The sequence below is a fragment of the Oncorhynchus clarkii genome, chromosome 9, assembly GCF_045791955.1.
Source record: "Oncorhynchus clarkii lewisi isolate Uvic-CL-2024 chromosome 9, UVic_Ocla_1.0, whole genome shotgun sequence".
NCBI classification, from domain to species: domain Eukaryota; kingdom Metazoa; phylum Chordata; class Actinopteri; order Salmoniformes; family Salmonidae; genus Oncorhynchus; species Oncorhynchus clarkii.
In genome coordinates this window covers 5,557,718-5,575,926 of record NC_092155.1, presented here as the reverse complement: position 1 = coordinate 5,575,926, position 18,209 = coordinate 5,557,718, and the positions used below count along the sequence as shown (strand labels likewise).

At 44.6% G+C, this 18,209-nt stretch overlaps 1 protein-coding gene across 1 annotated transcript in view; it reads right to left on the bottom strand.

Moving 5' to 3' along the window:
* Positions 1 to 8,022: 8,022 nt before the first annotated feature.
* The window catches only part of LOC139415795 (fibrinogen beta chain-like), a 15,396-nt gene continuing 5,209 nt past the window's right edge, over positions 8,023 to 18,209 (bottom strand). The window contains exons 4-11 of the mRNA XM_071163888.1: positions 15,092 to 15,275; positions 14,367 to 14,463; positions 13,389 to 13,513; positions 12,828 to 12,947; positions 12,483 to 12,605; positions 12,227 to 12,354; positions 9,938 to 10,095; positions 8,023 to 8,944 (exon numbers count right to left, since the gene is read on the bottom strand). Of these exons, the coding sequence (XP_071019989.1) occupies positions 8,713 to 8,944; positions 9,938 to 10,095; positions 12,227 to 12,354; positions 12,483 to 12,605; positions 12,828 to 12,947; positions 13,389 to 13,513; positions 14,367 to 14,463; positions 15,092 to 15,275 (1,167 nt within the window). The 3' untranslated portion in view covers positions 8,023 to 8,712. The remainder of the gene's footprint in view (positions 8,945 to 9,937; positions 10,096 to 12,226; positions 12,355 to 12,482; positions 12,606 to 12,827; positions 12,948 to 13,388; positions 13,514 to 14,366; positions 14,464 to 15,091; positions 15,276 to 18,209) is intronic.

Sequence of the window (18,209 nt, the reverse complement as noted above, 5' to 3'; positions counted from 1 at the left end):
CTTCATGTTTTGTGTGGTATGTTTAAAGGTATTTTATAATTATAATTATACTAATTATTATATTATTCTTTATGTGCATGTCTCTTGGGTAAAAAAAAACAACAAACAGTCAAAAGTTAGAGGGAAAAAGGTATATTTTATAGTATAAACAGAAATCAACCACAATATTAATAATAGATAAGATTTAATAACATTAGATGTCAGAGAGCTCTATGGTCCTAATTAAGGTATAGGCTTATACATTGAGAATATATAGACATTAGGATATAATATCATATATATTGAGAATATATAGACATTAGGATATAATATGATATACATTGAGAATATATAGACATTAGGATATAATATGATAGACATTGAGAATATATAGACATTAGGATATAATATGATAGACATTGAGAATATATAGACATTAGGATATAATATCATATACATTGAGAATATATAGACATTAGGATATAATATGATAGGCATTGAGAATATATAGACATTAGGATATAATATCATATACATTGAGAATATATAGACATTAGGATATAATATGATAGGCATTGAGAATATATTAAGCTGAACATCTCAGTTATTTAGGCCTGTTGGGGGGGGATCCTAACTTCCTTAGTCTCCCATTGACATAAATACATGACTAAGTGAGTATTTTGACTGAGGCAGAAGTTAGGATTTATATACCCATGTTATGATCAGTCAGAGATGGGCGGTATATTATCATAGCCTAGTTAATTGAGTCTTATTTGTCTCCCACACAGTTCTGCATTGATTCAGCACCTCATAGAGAAAGTCACAAAACGACCAAATCATCAGCCACTGTCTTAATGTGACCTTAAATGTAACCTTTATTTAACTAGGCAAGTCAGTTAAGAACAAATTCTTATTTCCAATGACGGTCTAGGAACAGTGGGTTAACTGCCTGTTCAGGGGCAGAATGACAGACTTGTACCTTGTCAGCTTTGGGGTTTGAACTTACAACCTTCCGATCTTGCAACCTACCAACACTCTAACCACTAGGCTACCCTGCTGCCCCAGATGATAATTACGATAATAATATACTGTATATAATAAATATTAAGAATATGTAATAATATAATCTATTATAATTTATTTCTTAAAAAAAATAAGAACAATATTTTTTTTAATCAGAAAATGGGTTCAGGCAACCTTGGTTTGACATGTAGAACTTCAATGGTGGAATAGTTTGCTGGTCCAATCAGTTTGTTGTCAACATGGATAGTTGACTGAACTCTGTGCTCTGTCAGCTATGTGCCCTTCACCCCAACGATTAGCACACAGCTAATATTGACTGAATTAAATCACTAGTAAACCACTACCATAGTATTTTAATCTTATGAAATATATCATATGAATCTACAACGGTTCAAAGTGACTACCTCTGGGCATTTTTTAGGCTGAGTTCTAGCCTAAAAAATTTATCGAAATTCCTCAAAATACTAATGTTCAATTGAAACCGACTTTGTAGAGTATCTTAGCCCTGTGTGTGTAAATTGGACGTGTTTAAATATACTTGAAGTCCCCACAAGAATAGTAAACGAACACAAATTTGACCAAATGTAGACATTTTTGTTAGTCTCCACAAGGTCCAATGTTATTTATAAGGGGATTAGTGTTACGGTTAGAATTAGTGTCAGGGTTAGAATTAAGTTTAGGTGTAGGTTTAGGGTTAGGTTAAGGGTTAGGCTTAGGTTTAGGGTCAGGCTTAGATTTAGGGTCAGGCTTAGGTTTAGGTTTAGGGGTTATGGAAAATAGGATTTTAAATTGGACTTAATTGTGTGTCCCCACAAGGTTAGTTATACTAGACTGTGTGTGTGTGTGTGTGTAATCGCTTGTGGACAGATTCAAGTGGACAGAAACAGTGAGAATCTGTCATAGAACACTGTGATTACGAGCAGCAGTAAACCCCCTGGTTTGGGGTTTTCATTGTTGATTGGATGAATTTGGATTGGGTGGAGGCAGTTCTTAAACCTGTGCAGCGATTTTCAAGCTCCCCTGTGCGGATGATAAATGGTTACCATGGTACCATGGTTACCATGTGGTAAATGGTTACCATGGTACCATGGTTACCATGTGGTAAATGGTTACCACAGCTACAAAGTCAAAATTGTCTAAATCTTAAAAATGTATGAAAACAAAAAAAATGTCCTTTTTGTCCATGACTTGGCCGAGAGTTTACATTTGAGAGGGAAGAGACTTCACTTCCTTTGCACAAAGGTAATCCCAATTGTTAACGGCATTTCCCCCCCCAGAAGTAAAACAGGAAATGAATTGAACTTCTGGGTAACTGGGATTAGTGTGTGTTGTTGTGTGTGTTGATGAATGTTAAAGAGGCTAACACATACAATCACTCGCAACATACAGTTGTTTGGACACACTTACTCATTCAAGGGTTTTTCTTTATTTGTACTATTTTCTACATTGTAGAATAATACTGAAGACATCAACACTAGGAAATATTTCATAGTCCGGAGCTTAATCTGGGCCCGGGGAAAGTTCATGGTACAGTAAATATAAACATAAACATAAACTCCTTTCTGGGCTCAAGAAGGAAAGGAGATTTAAAAAAAAAAAAAAGGAGATGAGGATAGGCGATGAGACTTGAATATAGGCCTATTGGCACACAACTATTGATTTTTCTCCAATTGTGAGAACAGGTGACTCATGACAAACATAGGGCCTGTCCCATATGGCACCCTATTCCCTATGCGGTGCACTACTTTAGACCAGGGCCCTGGTTGAACGTAGTGCACTAGACAGGAAATAGGGTGCCATTTTGGAACATAGCTATGATCTTTTCCTACCTCATCCCACCAGTCAAGGTCCTTGAATGTTTACCTCAGAGTTAATGTATAAGCCCTTGGTCAACTCCTTCCTGTTTGCTCTCCTAGCTGTCTCTCTGTGTTTCCCTGCAACTCATCAGATCAAGTCAAATCACGTTTTATTTGTCACGTACAGAGTTCGGCAGGGGCTGTGAAATGCTTGTTCCTATCAATCAATGCAGTAAATGTCAACAAGCACACTATAATCCTAAATAAAAATGTTATCCTAAATTAGATGTTGGATGGATGTTGGATGGATGTTGGATGGACGCTGGATGGACGCCGGATGGACGCCGGATGGACGTTGGATGGACGCCGGATGGACGTTGGATGGACGCCGGATGGACGCCGGATGGACGTTGGATGGACGCCGGATGGACGCCGGATGGACGCCGGATGGACGTCGGATGGACGCCGGATGGACGCTGGATGGACGTTGGATGGAAGTTGGATGGACATAGGATGGACGCTGGATGGACGTTGGATGGAAGTTGGATGGACATAGGATGGACGCTGGATGGACGTTGGCATGTGTCTGAAAGGGTACCCTGTTACACTACATAGTTCACTACTTTTGACCAGGGACCGTACGCATCAAGCATCAAGCATGATGATGTGATGTTAAAGGTTAAACTGATCCTGAATCGGCACTCAGACACTTGATAAATTAACACTCGTTGATCCATATGGCGCTATATGGTGAGTACCTGTTCAGACGTAGTCTCTGTGGTTTGCTTAGGTGGCCCTGGTCTAAAGTAGTGCACTATGTAGGGGAATAGGGTGCCTCAGTATACCCTATGTTTCTCTCTGCACCCTAGGTGGACATTGACATCAAACTGCTGTCTGGTCAAGGATTGTGCAATGGGACCTTTGGTTTCCATATCGATCACGACAGCTACCAGTCGCTACAAAAAGAACTCTCCTTTTAAGGACATCCCTAAGATCACACCACAGCCGGTGGATGTCGGTCCCCCCGCCGTAGACCGGCTACGCAACCATCCCCATCGTCCAGACTTAACTGCTGACTGAGCTTAAGGACCTAGAACAGAACCTGGTGGTTCTAGAAGAGGTTCTGGAAGAGATTCTAGAAGAAACGGAATGCCTGGGTTCTGAAGGGGAGACAGGAGAATCTGACGTTCTAGAATGTTTTCCAAAAAATGTGTCTATGTCCCTAAACCCCTCTCACTCTGTTGAATATACATTTGTGTCGCCGTTTCACAATCTGAGATCTCAGCCGGGCAGCTCATGCACGAGGGTGCTCCTCATAAACACAGCACAACGGCAGTTTTCAAAATAGTCTACATTAGACATTAGCACCAGACTCAACACAAAACGCCTTTTACTATATAGTGAGAAGCATCGTCAGACCTCGATAATTAGCCTCTTTCATTTCACTCTGTCAATGCTCTGGAAACCAAGCAGAAAACGCTGTGCTCTAAAGACGGCATCGTAGTCACACAAATACATGAGAAGATAATTTTCTGATCTGATCAGAAACACTGTGCTCACAACCGCCATGATGTCCATGGTGCATTTTGATAGAGTTTTGGAATATATTGGGCAATAAAGCTATGAGGTTTTTACCAGGCCATCCAGGCTTTAGTCCCGTGGCCAAAACACACGTAACAAGTTAGGTGGCAGGGTAGCCTAGTGGTTAGAGTGTTGGACTAGTAACTGGAAGGTTGCAAGTTCAAGCCCCCGAGCTGACAAGGTACAAATCGGTCGTTCTTCCCCTGAACAGGCAGTTAACCCACTGTTCCTAGGCCGTCATTGAAAATAAGAATTTGCTCTTAACTGACTTGCCTAGTTAATTAAAGGTTAAATTAAAATGTGACCTGAAGCGAAGGTCACATTTTAGATTTGAAAATATCATCCTTCCAAAACAAATACTTCCACGTGTCCACGTTTTGTCTTTATAAACTTTCTCAGACTACTACTGTACATGACATGGCTAATCTAATCAGCAACACTGCAGCTGTTGCAGTGATCGTCATTCATCAACGTACGCTAAATATAATCAGTACGCGACTTTCAAGGCGTAGGGTATTTGATGCCAAAAAAATAGACCATTAGTTTTTCATTTTATGAAATTAGCCTATGTTCTCTTGCTCGCTTGAGCAAGGCAATTTGTATCATGCCACACGGCGACACAGGAGGCAGATGGCTGGAGTCTTACAATATTTATTGATCCAAAAAGGGGAAGGCAAGAGAATGGTCGTTGACAGGCAAAACGTCATACCCAGATCAGAGTCCAGGAGGTACAGAGTGGCAGACAGGCTCGTGGTCAAGGCAGGCAGAATGGTCAGGCAGGCTGAATGGTCAGGCAGGCTGAATGGTCAGGCAGGCAGAATGGTCAGGGCAGGCCGAATGGTCAGGCAGGCAGATTGGTCAAGGCAGGCAGAATGGTCAGGCAGGCTCGTGGTCAAGGTAGGCAGAATGGTCAGGCAGGCAGAATGGTAAAGGCAGGCAGAATGGTCAGGCAGGCTCGTGGTCAAGGTAGGCAGAATGGTCAGGCAGGCAGAATGGTCAGGCAGGTAGAATGGTCAGGAAGGCAGACTGGTCAGGCAGGCAGACTGGTCAGGCAGGCAGAATGGTCAGGCAGGCAGAATGGTCAGACAAGCTCGTGGTCAAGGCAGGCAGAATGGTCAGGCAGGCAGAATGGTCAGGCAGGCAGAATGGTCAGGCAGGCAGGATGGTCAGGCAGGCAGAATGGTCAGGCAGGCAGAATGGTCAGGCACGCAGAAAGGTCAGGCAGGCAGAAAGGTCAAGGCAGGCGGGTACAGAGTCCAGAAACAGGCAAGGTTCAAAACCGGGAGGACTAGAAAAAGGAGAATTGCAACAGGAGTACGGGGGAAAAACAGACTGGTTGACTTGACTTAAACATACAAAACGAACTGGCATAGAGAGACAGGAAACACAGGGAAAAATACACTTGCACAGAGAGACAGGAAACACAGGGATAAATACACTGGTACAGAGAGACAGGAACCACAGGGATAAATACACTGGTACAGAGAGACAGGAAACACAGGGATAAATACACTGGGGAAAATAAGCGACACCTGGAGAGGGTGGAGACAATCACAAGGAAACAGGTGAAGCAGGGCGTGACAATTTGGGGTAATAATAGTGCAGTTGATCTACCCCCAATGAAAACTTGGACAGTGAGCATGAATCGCAATTCAAAAGATGGATGTATCAGTACCCAGACTATCAATTACATAAGCAACAGAAATTAATTCACAAGGATATGTTCGCTGTCAGTTGGCTACAGTAGATATGTTCGCTGTCAGTTGACTACAGTAGATATGTTCGCTGTCAGTTGGCTACAGTAGATATGTTCGCTGTCAGTTGGCTACAGTAGATATGTTCGCTGTCAGTTGGCTACAGTAGATATGTTCGCTGTCAGTTGGCTACAGTAGATATGTTCGCTGTCAGTTGGCTACAGTAGATATGTTCGCTGTCAGTTGGCTACAGTAGATATGTTCGCTGGCAGTTGGCTACAGTAGATATGTTCGCTGTCAGTTGGCTACAGTAGATATGTTCGCTGTCAGTTGGCTACAGTAGATATGTTCGTTGTCAGTTGGCTACAGTAGATATGTTCGCTGTCAGTTGGCTACAGTAGATATGTTCGCTGTCAGTTGGCTACAGTAGATATGTTCGTTGTCAGTTGGCTACAGTAGATATGTTCGCTGTCAGTTGGCTACAGTAGATATGTTCGCTGTCAGTTGGCTACAGTAGATATGTTCGCTGTCAGTTGGCTATAGTAGATATGTTCGCTGTCAGTTGGCTACAGTAGATATGTTCGCTGTCAGTTGGCTACAGTAGATATGTTCGCTGTCAGTTGGCTACAGTAGATATGTTTGCTGTCAGTTGGCTACAGTAGATATGTTCGCTGTTAGTTGGCTACAGTAGATATGTTCGCTGTCAGTTGGCTACAGTAGATATGTTCGCTGTCAGTTGGCTACAGTAGATATGTTCGCTGTCAGTTGGCTACAGTAGATATGTTCGCTGTCAGTTGGCTACAGTAGATATGTTCGCTGTGTATTATCCCCTATGTGCCATCCTTTGAAGAGGAGGTTATGTTGCACATTCACCAGCATCTCATTTATTAGATATATTCTGCTGTAATGATCTGATGACACCAACGAGCAACGAGAGATGTGGCCTACAGTCAGACGTAGCTCTCATTTTATCTCTACTCCCCAGAGTGAGAGAGGTGGATGGCTGGTTGGCTGAATGGCTGGTTGGCTGGTTGGCTGGTTGGCTGAATGGCTGGTTGGCTGGATGGCTGGTTGGCTGGTTGGCTGGTTGGCTGAATGGATGGTTGGCTGAATGGCTGGTTGGCTGGTTGGCTGAATGGATGGTTGGCTGAATGGCTGGTTGGCTGGCTGGCTGGTTGGCTGAATGGCTGGTTGGCTGAATGGCTGGCTGGTTGGCTGAATGGCTGGTTGGCTGAATGGCTGGCTGGTTGGCTGAATGGTTGGCTGGCTGGTTGGCTGAATGGCTGGTTGGCTGAATGGCTGGTTGGCTGAATGGTTGGCTGGTTGGCTGAATGGCTGGTTGGCTGAATGGCTGGCTGGTTGGCTGAATGGTTGGCTGGCTGGTTGGCTGAATGGTTGGCTGGCTGACTGGATGTAACTACACCATAACTCTCTCTCTATATATACACAGCTGTATATCATATTACAGAGGACTTCATCCCATTCACATTCCAGGTAAATGATCTGATGGCTGTGGGTTGATACAATGATAACGCCACACTACACCATAACTCTCTCTCTATATATATATACAGTGGGGAGAACAAGTATTTGTGCAATTTATTATTTTTATATTTTATAAATATATTTTATATTTATGCGATAAAATGCAAATTAATTACTTAAATATCATACAATATGATTTTCTGGATTTTTGTTTTAGATTCCATCTCTCACAGTTGAAGTGTACCTATGATAAAAATTACAGACCTCTACATGCTTTGTAAGTAGGGAAAACCTGCAAAATCGGCAATGTATCAAATACTTGATCTCCCCACTGTAAATATATATATATATAGCTGTATATCATATTTGATTTCACATTTTACAGGTCACTTCATCCCATTCACATTCCAGGTAAATTATCTGATGGCTGTGAGTTGATACGATGATGACGAGAAAACATGAAATAAGTTCCACAATATGTTTTTATTGAGTAACGTAAGGGACAATCACACATCACATCACACAGCGACAACACATATGTTTTTTTTAAAATCTTCTTTTAAACTCCTCTTTTTACTTGACTTTTCTCTGTTCAACCTTATAAAAAAAAAATAATTAAGACATCAGGTTCAGGTTTGAAACAACAACATCCCTTTTCTCTCTTTTTCTCTTGCGTCATGCACCATTTGTTCCTCTGTAGTGTTTTTAAAAAAAGCCCCTATTGAAGTCATTATACGTTTCCTTTAGTGTTTCAGAGATTTCGATCAGATTATGATTATGACACATTGGCGCTCTCTGTTGGCTCTCACATACAGTACGAACATAGAGAGCCTCCAAGCCAGTACCTTGTTTTCAGTGTTCCGCTCTAAATCAGGGTCTGATTTAGACCTGGGACTACCAGGTGTTCCCCTCTAAATCAGGGGCTGATTTAGACCTGGGACTACCAGGTGGGTGCAGTTAATTATCAGGTAGAACAGAAAGTCAGCTACGGGTCAGAGTTGAATCGTCCTGGGTACTGAAAGGGGTGCAAACCTTTGTTTTTGACCTGATTCAGCTAAAGGTCCCTTCCTGTGTCTCTCGGTGTGTCTGTGTGTGTCTCTCTGTGTGTGTCTGTGTGTGTCTCTGTGCTTGTCCCTGTGTGTCCCTGTGTGTGTCTACCGCGAGGCGAAGTAGGGCCTGATCTTCATGCAGATGGCTTTGATAGAGTACCAGGATCCCTTCCAGTTCATCCACACCATGCCGTCATCTGTGCCGTGTTTTGCCATGTACCGCGTGTAAGTCCCGCCCCAGTAGTAACGGCCGTTTGGATTGGCTGAGTGACACCTGTTGTACCACCAACCACCGCCGTCCTCACGGGAGCACTGCTTGGACGGATCGCCTGGAGTCCTGTTAGAGGAGAGGGGGGTGACAGACACAGAGAGAGATGTTTTGATTGACTGAACAAAAATCCCTAAACCAAATGTAATTATTGGAGGGCTGTGTGTCTGCGGGTTTTCAAACCTCCCCATACTTGATTGATCAACTAAGGTCTAGGATTACTTAGGACCTCACCTCCCCTAGTTGTCTAGGTCTTCATTGATTAATTAGGACCTTCCCTTACCTGGTTGTCTAGGTCTTCATTGATTAGTTAGGACCTCCCCTTACCTGGTTGTCTAGGTCTTCATTGATTAGTTAGGACCTCCCCTCACCTGGTTGTCTAGGTCGTCATTGATTAGTTAGGACCTCACCTTACCTGGTTGTCTAGGTCGTCATTGATTAGTTAGGACCTCCCCTTACCTGGTTGTCTAGGTCGTCATTGATTAGTTAGGACCTCCCCTTACCTGGTTGTCTAGGTCGTCATTGATTAGTTAGGACCTCCCCTTACCTGGTTGTCTAGGTCGTCATTGATTAGTTAGGACCTCCCCTTACCTGGTTGTCTAGGTCGTCATTGATTAGTTAGGACCTCCCCTTACCTGGTTGTCTAGGTCGTCATTGATTAGTTAGGACCTCCCCTTACCTGGTTGTCTAGGTCGTCATTGATTAGTTAGGACCTCCCCTTACCTGGTTGTCTAGGTCGTCATTGATTAGTTAGGACCTCCCCTTACCTGGTTGTCTAGGTCGTCATTGATTAGTTAGGACCTCCCCTTACCTGGTTGTCTAGGTCGTCATTGATTAGTTAGGACCTCACCTTACCTGGTTGTCTAGGTCTTCATTGATTAGTTAGGACCTCCCCTCACCTGGTTGTCTAGGTCTTCATTGATTAGTTAGGACCTCCCCTCACCTGGTTGTCTAGGTCTTCATTGATTAGTTAGGACCTCCCCTTACCTGGTTGTCTAGGTCTTCATTGGAAAATAACTAGCAGACATACAGCCCCCCACCTCATCCAGCATCATCCCATACCAGTTATCGTTGTCTCTGTCGTAGGTGCTGAACATCATTCCATTGTGGATGGTCATGGTCCGGTTCTCTCCAAACAGCGCCGTAGCTCCGTCCAGCATCACGTTACCGGCTGTTCCTGAATACCCATCGATCGCCAATATGTAGTTGGACGTCTCGCCCTGCAATACATTAATAAATCAATCAGGATTTTTTCGTACATTAAAAAATAAACACTTTTTCTCCCCAATTTCGTGACATCCAATTGGTAGTTACAGTCTCGTGATATCAAATTGGTAGTTACAGTCTTGTCCCATCACTGCAACTCCCATACGGACTCGGGAGAGGCGAAGGTCGAGAGCCATGCGTCCTCCGAAACACGACCCTACCAAGCCGCACTGCTTCTTGACACACTGCTTGCTTATTAACCTCTTTGATCTCTAGGGGCGCTATTTCATTTTTGGATAAAAAACGTTCCCGTTTTAAGCGCGATATTTTGTCACGAAAAGATGCTCGACTATGCATATTCTTGACAGTTTTTGAAAGAAAACACTCTGAAGTTTCAGAATCTGCAAAGATATTGTCTGTAAGTGCCCCAGAACTCATTCTACAGGCGAAACCAAGATGATGCATCAACCAGGAAATGAGCAGAATTTCTGAAGCTCTGTTTTCCATTGTCTCCTTATATGGCTGTGATTGCGCAAGGAATGAGCCTACACTTTCTGTCGTTCCCCCAAAGTGTTAGCAGCATTGTGACGTATTTGTAGGCATATCATTGGAAGATTGACCATAAGAGACTACATTTTCCAAGTGTCCGCCTGGTGTCCCTGCGTCGAAATTGGAGCGTAAAGCCAGGTGCAATTATTTTTCCATTTGAGAGCAAGGAGAAACCAGGCTTCCACGAAGGATATATCATTGAAGAGATATGTGGAAAAATACCTTGAGGATTGATTCTAAACCACGTTTGCCATGTTTCAGTCAATATTATGGAGTTAATTTGGAAAAAAGTTCGCATTTTGAGGGCTGAATTTTTTTTTTTTTTTTTTTTTTTTTTTTTTTTTTGGTAGCCAAATGTGATGTACAAAACGGAGCTATTTCTAATACACAAAGAATCTTTTTGGAAAAACGGAGCATCTGCTATCTAACTGAGAGTCTCCTCATTGAAAACATCAGAAGTTCTTCAAAGGTAAGTTATTTTATTTGAAGGCTTTACTTGTTTTTGTGATAGTTGCCTGCTAAATGCTAACGCTAATGCTAACGCTAATGCTAACGCTAAATGCTACGCTAGCTAGCTACTGTTACACAAATTATTGTTTTCCTATGGTTGAAAAGCATATTTTGAAAATCTGAGATGACAGTGTTGTTAACAAAAGGCTAAGCTTGAGAGCTAGCATATTTATTTCATTTCATTTGCGATTTTCATGAATAGTTAACGTTGCGTTATGGTAATGAGCTTAGGTCTATAAATAGAATCCCGGATCCGGGTTTGGTCGTCGCAACAGGTTAACCTGGAAGCCAGCCGCACCAAAGTGTCGGAGGGAACACTGTACAACGTAGTCAGCGTGCATGCGCCCAGCCCGCCACATGGAGTAGCTAGAGCATCTGGCTAAACCTTCTCCTAACCCGGACGACGCTGGGCCGCCTCATGGGTCTGCAACACAGCCTGTGCCGGCTGCAACACAGCCTGTGCCACTCGGGAGGCCCCCCAATTAATCAGGATTTTAATTATCATTATTCACATTTCACAACATTTTCCGTGCAAAGTGCTTTCCAGTAACACAACTCCAGACCCCATTCTGCTGGCCGTTTGGGGATCTATTCTGCTGGCCATTTGGGGATCTATTCTGCTGGCCGTTTGGGGATCTATTCTGCTGGCCGTTTGGGGATCTATTCTGATGGCCGTTTTGGAAAAATTTGTTTGGAAAGTGTAGATGTATGGTCTGTCTGTCTGTCTGTCTGTCTGTCTGTCTGTTCCTTGTATAGTAAAGATACTATTACCTGTATAGTAAACTGTTGGTACTGGGTGTGGCTGTGTTACCTGTACAGTAAACTGTTGGTACTGGGCGTGGCTGTGTTACCTGTATAGAAAACTGTTGGTACTGGGCTGTGTTACCTGTACAGTAAACTGTTGGTACTGGGCGTGGCTGTGTTACCTGTACAGTAAACTTTCGGTACTGGGCGTGGCTGTGTTACCTGTACAGTAAACTTTCGGTACTGGGCGTGGCTGTGTTACCTGTACAGTAAACTGTGGGTACTGGGCGTGGCTGTGTTACCTGTATAGTAAACTGTGGGTACTGGGCGTGGCTGTGTTACCTGTATAGTAAACTTTCTGTACTGGGCGTGGACCTTGTTGCCAGACCAATCCTCCATCTCCATGAGGACCTCAGTGGGTCCCTGCTTGGTCAGCTGACTGATGCGGTCGTTACCCAGCCAGTACTCCCCTGTCACATGACACAGGACAAACACACGGTCAGTGACACCATGACTTTACCTCCTAAATTGACTGAATATAAATGAAATTGTATGTTTCCATTGTAATATATTCATATTCATATTTCCCTCCTCTCACCTGGAGTGTTGCAATGTCCCTTTCCGACGTCGAAGGCGATGTTTCCGAAACCACTGCGGTAGTTGTCCCAACGCCGGCCAAAGTCTACAGAACCATCCTTCCTGTTCTGGATAGTGGTCCAGCCTGGAGGGGGGGGGGGGGGGGGGGGGGATAATAAACAGATCAAATAAAGGATAAATGGATAGATTCTCTCCGATTCCTTTCTCCAAAAGCACTTTTTCACTCCCCCTTCATGCATTTAAAAGTTCTAGATATACACAAGCATGGCTGGAGAGAGAGAGAGAGAGAGACAGAGAGAGAGAGAAAACAGAGAGAGAGAGACACAGAGAGAGAGAGAGCACCAACCTCCTTTCTGTGTAGTCTGGTCACAGTAGACCTTGTAGGGCTGGTAGAAGGAGTCAGGCTGGATCAGATACATCCCAGAATCCCTTCCTCCTTTCCTGAAGATGTCCTCACACTCCTTACCTGGGGGGGGGGGGGGGGGGGGGGGGGGCGATAAGTTTAGTCTGATGCCACAGGTGGGATCGGAAGCTCGGTCTTTCGCCCTGGGAAATCAACGTCTTAAGAAATCAATGACTCATGAGAGAATTCCCTCTTGGGTGACAGTGATGTTGAAGTGGCAGGCAGGGTCACCTCATCATGAGAGCATGAGTCAGACTGACCTACTGTAAGCTACATTTCCACACACATAACCACCCACAGAACCACCCACCCACAGAACCACCCACTCACAGAACCAACCACACGACCCACAGAACCACCCACCCACAGAACCACCCACAGAATCAACCACCCCGACACACAGAACCAACCACACGACCCACAGAACCACCCACCCACAGAACCACCCACAGAATCAACCACCCCGACCCACAGAACCACCCACCCCACTGTCCGCATCCTCACCAGAGACAACAGGTATGGGGCAGGAGACAGTGCACGGCTCCTTGCATTCTTCCCTCTGGGCCAGGATAGCCTTCTCCACTCTCTGAATCTTCAACCGGATCTTCTCAAGGACCCCTTGAAGAATCCTGACGGAAGAAGAAGACTTTGTTATGCCACCCCTGGTTCAATACAGACGCTATCGCTAAGGAAGTGTTTCAGCTGTGACCATGGGATCTCTATGGCAGTGAGTAGACGCTAACGCTAAGGAAGTGTTTCAGCTGTGACCATAGGATCTCTATGGCAGTGAGTAGACGTTAACGCTATAGGGAAGTGTTTCAGCTGTGACCATAGGATCTCTATGGCAGTGAGTAGATGCTAACGCTAAGGAAGTGTTTCAGCTGTGACCATAGGATCTCTATGACAGTGAGTTGATGCTAACGCTAAGGAAGTGTTTCAGCTGTGATCATAGGATCTCTATGGCAGTGAGTAGATGCTAACGCTAAGGAAGTGTTTCAGCTGTGACCATAGGATCTCTATGACAGTGAGTTGATGCTAATGCTAAGGAAGTGTTTCAGCTGTGACCATAGGATCTCTATGACAGTGAGTTGATGCTAATGCTAAGGAAGTGTTTCAGCTGTGACCATAGGATCTCTATGGCAGTGAGTAGATGCTAACGCTAAGGAAGTGTTTCAGCTGTGACCATAGGATCTCTATGGCAGTGAGTAGATGCTAACGCTAAGGAAGTGTTTCAGCTGTGACCATGGGATCTCTATGACAGTGAGTTGATGCTAACGCTAAGGAAGTGTTTCAGCTGTGACCATAGGATCTCTATGACAGTGAGTTGATGCTAACGCTAAGGAAGTGTTTCAGCTGTGACCATAGGATCTCCATGGCAATGAGTAGATGTTTTTCAGCGATGTCTTGAAGATGCTAATAACTGTACCTTGCCCCTCCAATATACACACACACAAACACACACAAACACACACAAACACACACCTAATGTTAGAAGGGAAGACTGTGTCTATAGCCTCCTTTGCAAAGGCATGCTGGGACTCCAGACTGTCCGTGTACTGACTCACCAGATCACCATTCTCTGTAGAGGGGGAGAGAGGGGTGAGGGAGATGAGATGGGGGAGAGAGGGGTGAGGGAGAGGGAAAGGGATATGAGATGGGGGAGAGAGGGACAGGGAGAGGTATGGGGTACGGGGAGAGCGACGGGGAGAGAGGGGGGAGTTCGGAGGAGAATGAGAGAAGAGAGGAGAGCATGCTTAGTGTACTTGGCTAACATATGACAGCCCTGTATAAGGTATAAGGTAGTGTATATGTTTAGTTATTGGACAGAGCGGAGAACGTCGGGACACTGTCCACTGTGGGAACATTGGGACACTGTCCACTGTGAGAACGTCGGGACACTGTCCACTGTGTGAATGTCGGGACACTGTCCACTATGAGAACGTCGGGACACTGTCCACTGTGTGAACGTCGGGACACTGTCCACTGTGTGAACGTCGGGACACTGTCCACTGTGAGAACGTCGGGACACTGTATACTGTGTGAACGTCGGGACACTGTCCACTGTACATGTTTACTTGTCTTGGGTCATTGTATGTAAATGACATATCTAGCTAGGCCTTACCGTTGCTGTCTAGCTGTCTCTCTCTCAGCGCTGAGGACATGTCCATATGAAAGTGTGTGTGTGTGTGTGTGTGTGTGTATTGTACCGTTGCTGACTAGTTGTCTCTCTCTCAGCGCTGAGGACATGCCATCTACGTAGTTATAGATGGTGTTAGAGGATCTCGACAGGTCGTCAACATCTTTCTGCATCCTCTTCACTTCATCTTTCACGTTCCTCTCTTGTTTCAGCATGGCCGTCTTCAGCTCACAGCCGGTAGGACACAGCACCCCCTGTAGGGCCGGAGGAGGACGGACACACTGGATAATGTAGATGCTAATGCTAAGGAAGTGTTACCACTGTAAGCATAGGATCATTATGGCAGAGATGGTAGATGCTAATGCTAAGGAAGTGTTACCGCTGTAAGCATAGGATCATTATGGCAGAGATGGTAGATGCTAATGCTAAGGAAGTGTTACCGCTGTAAGCATAGGATCATTATGGCAAAGATGGTAGATGCTAACGCTAAGGAAGTGTTATCGCTGTAACCATAAGATCATTATGGTAGAGATGGTAGATGCTAATATTAAAGCAGTATTTCCGCTTTGACCATAGGATCCTTATGGCAGAGATAGTAGATGCTAATGCTAAGGAAGTGTTTCCGCTTTGAACATAGGATCCTTATGGCAGAGATGGTAGATACTAATGCTAAGAATGTGTTGTCTCCACAGCCCGTAAAACACAACACCCCCTAAAGGGCCTGCATGATTAACTAGATACAACACTCTCTAGAGGGTCTGAGGAGGAAGACATTAACTAGATAAAACACTCTCTAGAGGGTCTGAGGGGGAAGACATTAACTAGATACAACACTCTCTGGAGGGTCTGAGGAGGAAGACATTAACTAGATACAACACTCTCTAGAGGGTCTGAGGAGGAAGACGTTAACTAGATACAACACTCTCTAGAGGGTCTGAGGAGGAAGACATTAACTAGATACAACACTCTCTAGAGGGTCTGAGGAGGAAGACATTAACTAGATACAACACTCTCTAGAGGGTCTGAGGAGGAAGACATTAACTAGATACAACACTCTCTAGAGGGTCTGAGGAGGAAGACATTAACTAGATACAACACTCTCTAGAGGGTCTGAGGAGGAAGACATTAACTAGATACAACACTCTCTAGAGGGTCTGAGGAGGAAGACGTTAACTAGATACAACACTCTCTAGAGGGTCTGAGGAGGAAGACATTAACTAGATAAAACACTCTAGAGGGTCTGAGGGGGAAGACATTAACTAGATACAACACTCTCTGGAGGGTCTGAGGAGGAAGACATTAACTAGATACAACACTCTCTAGAGGGTCTGAGGAGGAAGACATTAACTAGATACAACACTCTCTAGAGCACATATGTCAGAGTCAAGGCCCGCGGGCCACATCCGGCCCGCAAGAAGGTTTTTTACGGCCCCTGGAATGATCTTGATTTATTATTAGAACCGGCCCGCAGCAAGCCGGCAGCCCGCAGATCTTTTACACGCACCAATACTACATTTCCCACAATGCAAAGGTGACGCACCGAGCAGTAGGCTGCTTGATTTCAATATTTATTGGCACAGCAGTCGTCAGCATCACAGTAAAATTAACTTTCAGATACCCATCAAAAATGGCAAAACGGAAGGTGGATACTGAGAACCGGGGGTTTCAAACAAGGTGGGAGTCGGAGTATATGTTCACGAAGGTAGCTGGAAAACCTGTGTGTCTTCTGTGTGGAGAAAGTGTGGCGGTACTGAAAGAGTATAATCTGAGACGACATTATGAAACGAAACACGCGGACAAAAACAAGAATATGGACATGGAACAAAGGCTACAAAAGGCAGAGGAATTAAAACGAGGCCTCAAATCTCGACAGGCTCTGTTCAAAAAAGCCAAATCACAAGGCCAGGCTGCTGTCAAGGCCAGTTTTATTTTGGCAGAAGAGATCGCTAAATCAGCCCGGCCATTTACGGAGGGGGATTTCATCAAAAACTGCATGATTAAAGTTTGTGACGAAGTTTGCCCAGAAAAAAGGCAACTCTTTTTAAATGTGAGTCTGAGCAGAAACACCATTGCCGAGAGAGTAGACCAGTTGTCCATCAATCTAAAAGAGCAGCTTGTGAAAAAGGGAAAAGATTTTATTGCATATTCCTTGGCTGTGGATGAGAGCACCGACATTTCTGACATTGCCCAGTTGTCAATTTTCATCCGCGGAGTGGACTCCAACCTAAGCGTGACAGAGGAGTTTTTGGCTTTACGTCCTATGCATGGCACAACTACGGGGCATGATTTGTATGAAGAGGTGTCAAGATGTGTAAATGAGATGGAGCTGCCTTGGGAAAAACTCGTGGGTTTGACAACCGACGGAGCACCTGCGATGTGTGGACACAGGAGCGGACTGGTGGCGAAGATACGGGAAAAGATGCAAGAGGAAAACGCGACAGGTGAGCTGACAGCTTATCATTGTATCATACACCAGGAAGCGTTGTGCGGTAAAGCCTTGAAAATGGAGCATGTAATGAGCATCATCACGCGCACAGTTAACTTTATCAGAGCCAAAGGTTTGAATCACCGCCAGTTCAAGGCATTTCTGACGGAGTTAGAAACGGAGCATGGTGATTTGCCTTATCACACAGAGGTGCGATGGCTAAGCCAGGGAAAGGTGCTTCAAAGATGTTTCGAGCTTCGTGAGGAGATTTGTCTGTTCTTGGACAGCAAAGGGAAAGACACAACACAACTCCGAGACGAAATGTTTCTGTGTGAAATGGCTTTTCTGTGTGACATTACGAGTCATCTGAATGCAATAAACTTGCAGCTGCAGGGTCGGGATCGTGTCATCTCTGATATGTACAGTACAGTGAAGGCATTTAAAACCAAACTGACTCTGTGGGAGACGCAGATGCGGAAAGAAAATTTGAGCCACTTTCCCAGCTGCCAGACCATGAAAGAGAAGCTCTCTACCAGTGCGTTCCCGAGCACACAGTTGGCTGATAAAATAGGTATGCTTGCCGCTGACTTTCGACGCCGATTTGCTGACTTTGAAGCACAAAAAAGCAGGTTGGAACTGCTCGGTAACCCATTTGCTGTTGACGTGGAAAGCTCACCACCAAACCTCCAAATGGAGTTGATTGACCTCCAATGCAATGATGCACTGAGGGCAAAATATGCGGCAGTGGGTGCTGCGGAGTTCG